The 8,384-nt window shown below is 41.5% G+C and overlaps 1 protein-coding gene across 1 annotated transcript; it reads right to left on the reverse strand.

Annotated features, from left to right (window-relative positions):
- Positions 5,868-6,848, reverse strand: LOC8073804 (ethylene-responsive transcription factor ERF039). Its single transcript, XM_002453522.2, has one exon. The coding sequence runs from the start codon at positions 6,715-6,717 to the stop codon at positions 5,950-5,952; it is 768 nt and encodes a 255-aa protein (XP_002453567.2). The 5' UTR covers positions 6,718-6,848; the 3' UTR covers positions 5,868-5,949.

Genomic DNA, 8,384 nt, shown 5'->3' on the forward strand with positions numbered 1-8,384 from the left:
AGGGCGAGTCGTTGCACGGGGAGTGGAGGAAAGGGATGCGGGGACGGACGGGATCGGCTTAGGGGGCAGCGAGGTTGGGGGCAAGCAGATCCCATGCACGTGGGAGGCAGGGCGAGTCTTATACGATGAGTGGAGAAAAGAGGCGTGGAGACGGACAATCGGCTTAGCATATCTATTTTTCTTTTTTTTTCATATAGAGGGCGAGCGGGGGCGAAGGCCCGGCGTCCGGACGCACTCACGCGCCGGACGTCCGGGCGCTAGCAAGTCCGTTTCTCTCTCGTTGCAACCCACGTACATATTTACTAGTAGCACTAGTAGTTAAAAGTGGCATCACAATATCATACTAGTTCGATCGATTACCTACTATACATGGCCATTAATTCCCCAGCTCTGGAAAATAGAATACACGCGGAAGTAGGAGCATAACACACGTGCAGGTTGATTTACATGCAGCTAGGCCCAATTAAGCAACGGACGGACAAAAACTGTACACCGGTCAACCAGCTTGCTCATTGCATGCAAGTCGACAAATGGAGGATCTGAATCCTGACCTGACGCTTGCTTGCCACCTTTTTCCACAGCTTTAGGCCACATTTACAACTAAAATCCAAAAACATTTAAAAATTTCTCGTTAATCTTACGATATATATAGCACATTAAATATAGATAAAAAATAACTAATTACACAATTTATCTGTAATTTGTGAGATAAATTTTTTAAACCTAATTAGTCTATAGTTAAATAATAATTGTTAGATACAAATGAATGTGCTGCAATAGCAAAAAAAAAAAAGTAGATCTAACAAAGCCTTATTTGTGGCATTCCGATCCGTTTTTTCACACGATGGACCACCGGACATCGGAGAGCAAGGAGGGGCTTGCAAGTACAGAGGCTGCCTTTAGATGTGAGATGGCAGCTTCCGACCTAAAGCTAAGAGGAGCCTACAAATGGACCGGTTCGTGTGAAACACTGTTTCAGTTGGACAGGCCGGGATGTGAACGGCAGTGAATCAGGTCCTGGTTCTAAAAATTTTCAAAATTCTCCGTCACATCAAATCTTTAAATATGTATATGAAACATTAAATATAGATAAAAATAAAAAATAATTGTACAGTTTATTTGTAATTTACGAAACGAATCTTTTAAATCTAGTTAGTTTATAATTACACAATAATTATCAAATATAAATAAAAATATTACAATAGTTAAAGCTAACAATTTTCACGAACTAAATAAAGTCTCAAACGATGCGAGGAGACGGAGCAGTACAGCTGTAGCTTGCATGCACCAACGAGCCCCCACCAGATGGAGGACTAGAGGAGTCTAGCCTAGCCGTCTAGGACAATGGACACGGACTTTTCTGGCACTGAGGTGCGTATACATGTGTCATCTCATCTCTCCTGATCCGATCCCAACCGCAAGTGTGATGGTAAAAGGCACAGCTAGCTGCTGTCAACGCAACAACAACATGCCAAAGAGAAGATCAAACCAATGGTGGCATATCATCATGAGTCATGACATATGTATACATGGCAACATACATATACTAATACGTACGTAGTACTACTTCTATTTGTGTTGAGACCGATCGACGACATTTGTGTTTTTTTTTAAAAAAAAAAGAGAGATGGATATATATTTGTCTGCATGGATTTGACCATTCTTTTTTTTTTTGGAATATCTGTCTGTCGCTCGCCTGTATCTGGGCACACCATCGCTTGATTTGCTGGGCGTTGGATCCGCGTTTCTATTGATCTGGTTGTCGTTTCATTTATTATTTTGTTCATTGACATATGGTCCCTCTTGTCATTAGGTGATTGTTTGAATTTTGGCAACCATGTCTCAGCCATTTCTTCTTCCATTTTCTTGTCGTCTTTCTCGTGAGCAATCCTGTATTTTTTTTCCGTGCTTTTTGTCTTTGGTACCCTTTTGCAGTTTTCCAATTTGGATTCCATATAGAGAATTATCTAGTAATTTGATTATTTGTAACTTTTTTTTATCTATGTGTATGGAGCCTTCTCACAACCTTCGAAATATATATTTTTTATGTGTTGCACCATTTGGATTCCATTTCTTCTCACAACCTTCACAATTTGGATTCCATTTCTTCTCACAACCATTGATACTTCCATGTACTTACATGTTTTATTTTATGGCTGTTTAATTGAGGAAGATTATTTATAAAATTTAAATTTTATTCTTGAGGGTATAGTGGTAATTCTTTGTTTGTTCTCTCTCTAATAACTAGGTATGCGCACCGCACCTCAACAGAACTGACGTCTTTTTTTTCGATCTTGAGCCGCCCTAGTCGACTTGTCAAGATTGATAGAATTGAGTAAAGATCGAGGTTGCTCCTTTCTCTTATGGTTAGTGAAGCCACACGACAAGTTGAATTATGCAGACATCATGTACGTAATAAACGAATGTGATTGAATTAGGTATGTAGACTCAGCATTTTAAGCCTTACAAGTTCAATATTTCTTATGTGAGCTCAAAAACAAGTGTTAATATTCCACCTCCGGCCGTTCACTAGATGGTAGGCTTATTTTGGCGAAGCAAGGAGAAGGCAAACGATGGAAGGGATGGAAAGCCCCGTATGAATAGCTAAATGGCTTATTGAAATAAATTCATCATAGATTGCTCATCCTATTAAAAAAGTCAGAGATCCCAGCATGTAACCCCACACAAGCTAAGCTATCTAGCTTCTGATTCCTTTTCTGTTGCGCAGCTGCTTTTGGGTTCTGATCAGATGCAGTGTACCTTGTAAGAGTTCCTTTTCTGCTCATCAGCTAATTCCTAACCATGTCCATCGTCCAATCAAGGTTGCATTTAACACATTATTGTCCTGTCACGCTGTGTTCACAAAGATTCATCATCTTTCAATTAATCATATCCGGTTTTTAACTGTCTATGTTATCTAACGAGGCCAGTTAGTTCGATGTTATGCCACAATTTACTGACCTACTCCTCACCTCAAATCCAGTAGCAAAAAAATGAAAACTGAAAATTACGAAGAAGAAGGCGGCGGCAAGGCGTGTCACCCCCACAGCAGCCCACTCCCACATCGCCCCTCGACTTCGGCGGGTTCGGCTCTAGCTCTCGCCCATCGAAGAGAGGGTGGCAAGGAGCCAAGGACGGTACCTTTGCTGATCTCACAATATGGACATAAGCAGAGCGTGAGGCAACCAACTAGAACTAGGATGTGGGAGGGGCATGGGTGATGACCGGGGAGGCGTGGAAATTGGGGAGGTATTACCTTTATTTATGAAACCTGAAAATTACAAACAAATATGGCCATATGGGTATCGATAGTGGTACTATCTCGATCTATTTAGTATTTCTTGGTAATTTTCCTTTAGTGTATCTTTCTTGGTAATTTTACTTTAGTACGTATATCTTATTTTTCCGCAGATCGATTTCTCTCTTGATGGATGGTTGATACTTTTCAAAACATTAGAAAAATATCTTAGACACCTCCAATAATTGTTGTGAATGACGGCGGATAAACAATGAAGAACACAAGATCAAAACACAGCGGAGACACAAGATTTAACGTGGAAAACCCCTCCAATGTGAAGGGAAAAAACCACGAGCGCCAGCCAGCAAACACTCCTCACTTTTATCAAGAGTTGGGTTACAACGTCGTGCGGCGGCTTACAAGGTCATATATTCGGTGGAACCCTAACTAATTTGGGTACACGTACCGTACTGCAGGGGGGGGGGGCAAGCTAGCCTCCGGCGACGGGCCTCCGCTTCGCTCTGTCAGAAGTCGGCCTTTATAATGTGCAACTGAATTTGGAACATATTCAACAATAATGACTTATAAGCTTGCTCTAAATATATTATGTCATATTTTAATTGAAAAAAAGAGAAAAGTTATCTTTTGAAGCCTCATCACATATATATACTCTAACATCAAGTGAGAGGTTATGTAAGGCCAGTCTCAGTGGGGGGTTCATAGCGTTGTTTTCAAGACTGTCATGTCATGTGAAATGAAGTGAAACTTCAATGAAACACCCACTTTCAATGGAGAGTTTCATTTCATAGTTTCATAGGCATTTAATTTCAAAACTCATAAAGAGTTGGTAATCGTGTCAAGAGAGTTTCATCTAATTAAATGAAACCCATTTCTTCTCTTTCTTGTTAAAAGTTACTCATATTCTGCTATACTTGTGGAGTTCGATATGGACTCACTCTTGCTATTTCCCCAAACCTCAGGAGAAGTTTAGGCTTGTGATCAACCAGTCAGTTGGATCCTGTAGAGAGAAGTTAATACCCGAAGTTTGGAGTTGTCTATCCGTTGTTTGCTATCAAAGGTTATATCTTTTATACTATGTACGTTATATTTATGCATTGTCTTTTGATATTACCCATTATTTGTAGCTATATATGAGATTTGACCTCTAAAACTCACATATGGTGCATATCTGATTTTATCCTTAAAATCGGGTATTACATATTCTGAGCTATGTGCTAAAAAGATCATTGTGAAGTTATAGCAAGCATGATAGCTCAATTATTGGAGCTCCCTTTAATATGGATCCGCCTATGGTCATGACAATCTAGTGTTTCACGGATTACATAGACACTCGATTTTACTATCTGATAAGAACTGAGTGTTTTGAGGCTATCTAATACTCGGTTGCCAAATGTTTCTAAAACACTAGTTCACAGTGGACAGCTTCTTTTTTTTTCATTGGCTTATTTCCTCCTTTGAACACACAAGCACACGTGTACTAGCTCGACAGTAGTGGTTCATTGTACTGTTTGTCTGTTCTGCCTGCTCGATGGACAATTGGACACACAGGATACACCGGTGTACTTTTTCGAACAACCAAAATAATAGAGCAGTTATTATAGTAACTCCAGAGTCAAAAAGTTGTATACTTAGGCCTTGTTTAGTTTAAGAAAAATTTTGGATTTCGCTACTGTAGCACTTTCGTTTGTTTGTGGCAAATATTATCCAATCATAGACTAACTAGGATCAAAAGATTTGTCTCGCAATTTACAGATAAACTGCGTAATTAGTTTTTGTTTTCGTCTATATTTAATGCTTCATGCATGTGCCGCAAGATTCGATGTGACGGGGAATCTTGAAAAATTTTGGGAACTAAACAAGGCAAAATAACTTTGCAGTGTGTACAACCTGCAAAATAACCCTTTCCTTACACTTGACTGCAATAAACAGATAAAGAAGAGTGCAACTCTTGGCCCTCTTGGGAAGTATATAAAACGCCGCCATTTTGCAGGTGTAGTCATATATATAGTTGGTTTTGCACCACAGAGTGAACAATTATTGTGACATTTGAAGAAGATAGAGTGAGTGCTTGACGAAGTAGACGACTAGATTGAGAAATGAGCTTGATGCATTATTACATGTACTCTTATGTACCCATCACCCAATAATTTTGTATGAGAGATTTTTTTTTTAAAAAAAAAATCTTTAACCGTTCGATGTTCTGTTGCCATATATTTTGCTATCTTCTCAAGAATCAAATGATCTTATATATAGCATTTCGAACATAAATCCAGTGATGCAACTTTTGTATGCTACTACATGTGTACAACTTGACTAATCATTGATCAAATCGTGCAAAATTCTGACATTTTCAAAACAAAACACCTCTATATTGTTTATAACAAATAAACAGACTATATTTAATTTATAAAAAATAGCTCTCTCAAAGGAGAAACTAGAAGACAAGAATTCGATCCGGAACGACCAAAAAGCAGTGAAAGAATATGGTGACACAATAATTTAATAGTAACCCCCAGCAGCAAGTTGCAACATGTTTTTCTTCAAGTTATAGTACAACCCAATATATATATCTGCAGATCACTCAGCAGCAGCAACAGAAGAAGAAGAATTTCAAAGGTAAAGAGATTATGAACACTTAACAGTAGTTAATTACGCAGTTTACTGATTAGCAGACCGACCAGAACCAGAAATTACAAGTTCCACAGGAGGGTACCAACCGGCTGGGCCCATCCGTGGTCGCCGTCCGGAGCAAATCCGAACATCTCGTCGGCATCGTGCGCCGCCGCCATGTAGCCTGCAGCGACGTCGTGGTCGATCCACTCTGGGTCGCGCCAGCAAGACGCTTGCGTAGCGTCGTCGTGGAACGAGAACGACGACGCGGCGCCGAGCGGCACGAGCAGCTCGGCGGCGTCCTCGTCGAGCGGCGGGAGCTCGACGATCGCCTCGAGCTCGTCGTCATGCAGCTGCCCCTCCATGGAGGCTAGCGCCGGGGTCGGCAACGGCAATGCAGCTGCTCCTCCGGTCGTCGCGGCAGAGGAGGGGCAAAGCATCCTAGATGGCTCCATGGCCGCGGCGCGCGCGGCGGCGGCCTGGACGTCGCGCGGAGACGCGGAGACCGGCCGCGGGAGCGCGGCGGCCATGTCAGGGAAGTTGAGGACGGCGGCAGGGCCCTTGACGACGAGCGCGGCGGCGTCGTGCGCGCGCGCCGCCATCTCCGGCGTCGGGAACGTGCCGAGCCAGATGCGCGACTTCTTGCGCGGCTCGCGGATCTCCGACACCCACTTGCCCCACGCCCGCATCCGGACGCCGCGGTACGACGGGTGCTTCCCGGCGTCACGCGCCCGCTTCTCGCATCCCGATGAGGAGCTGCGCCTGGCGGCCGTCTCAGCTGGTGACAGCGGCGGCGAGGAGGAAGCTCCGGATGACGCCGGGCTTCTTGATTCCTCCCGGTCCGGCATTGCAAATCGATAGCGATTTCGAGCTCCGCTAAGCTGCCAGCTCTCGCAAGGAACGTTTCTTGGTGTAGGCAGCTAGCTGCCGGTGCCAGCTAGTGTTGTAAAGATGGAGCTGCTGCAACGACAGAGCATGAAAATGGATGAGTGAGAAAGAAGGGCTGAGGGAGACGACTTTTGTAGTGACTCCCAGGTGGGTAGACACAAGACAGACGTGTGGCAACAAAATATACTTCTGTCTCAAAATAGATTAACTTCTAGTACAGTATTTCAAATTAATTAATTTTATTATCTCTAAAAAGAGAATCAGCATCTATGACACCAAATAAGTACATCAAAAATATATATTTTATAATCTTCGAAAGACAATTTTTCTATAATAGATCTTGGTGTTTTTTTACAGATCTAAAAAGTTGAATTATTTTGAGACGAAGTAGGCATTCACTTCTCAATCTTTTACTATTTTCCTATCCTCCATCACTCACCATAGACCGGCTCATCACTGACGCCTCTAGCATTTATCTAGCGGCACCTCAGTTGGATGCATGATAGATCCTGCAAACAGAAGAGAGCAGCGCCGAGGAGGGGAATTCCACCACCTAACAGCCATGCAAAATTCTAGTTAGATATTGGGATACATTATAGGGGAACTAGTAGCGTGCCCGTGCTAATGCTACGGTTTTATCTTGAGGATATACATAAAAACATCCAATGATTTTGTTTCATAGTTTAACTTTTACACAATAATATTTGAGCCAATACAATTTGAAAAACACTTTTGCATAAAGAATGCAAAGTAAGCTAAGTCTTTAATCATATAAGTTACATTCTGTGTAAATCCTTAATCATGACTTGAACATCTTCAGAAAAGCTGTCAAAACATTTATTTGAACGGCTCTTCAAAATGTGTGCCAAGAATTCCATCCTTAGTGTGGTTGATAGCTGTCCTTGGCAAATAGTAGTAAGCTAAGTTATTAATTTCCTATGTAGTGTACGGAATATAGTTAAAAATATATATATATACTTACAGTGTTGATCGGAATCTTACGCCATCCCATAACTTCATAAAATTGTATACAAGGAAACCTCCCAATCTCCTAGAGAAGAGCATTTGCTTATTTATTGTATATAAATTAAATGACTATTTTGTGATAATAAAGATGAAACATATTCCAAGTGATTACCGGTCTTTATTTGTTGAAACTTTCGTAACACATGTAGGGAATAAATATTATCGTTCCACTTACAATTTGTCAGTTTCATGGCGAGACGGAACCTTTTAGCAATAGTGTGAAATATAGGTATATAGAACATGCTCTGATCATAACCCTTGAAATATACTTCATTTAGAAGTGAATTCATAATGTGCATAGTTTTGTTTTGCATGTTCATTATGAATAAAGTGTATAGTCCATCTTGATAACATGGTAGTAGACACTACTACAGAACAGGCCTTTGGTCACTTGCTCAAAATGAACAATAATCTCGGCCAAAACAGAGTCCGGGACAAAAACATATTTAGTCCCGGTTGGTGAGAACAACCGGGACTAAAAGTCCCCTGCCCAACGGCTATTATGTCAGACATCGGCAGAGGGGACTTTTAGTCCCGGTTGCCGGGACAAAAACCAAGCCTTTAGTCCCGGTTGGTGTTACCAACCGGGATTAAAAGATTT

Source organism: Sorghum bicolor, chromosome 4 (genome assembly GCF_000003195.3).
Source record: "Sorghum bicolor cultivar BTx623 chromosome 4, Sorghum_bicolor_NCBIv3, whole genome shotgun sequence".
Taxonomy (NCBI): domain Eukaryota; kingdom Viridiplantae; phylum Streptophyta; class Magnoliopsida; order Poales; family Poaceae; genus Sorghum; species Sorghum bicolor.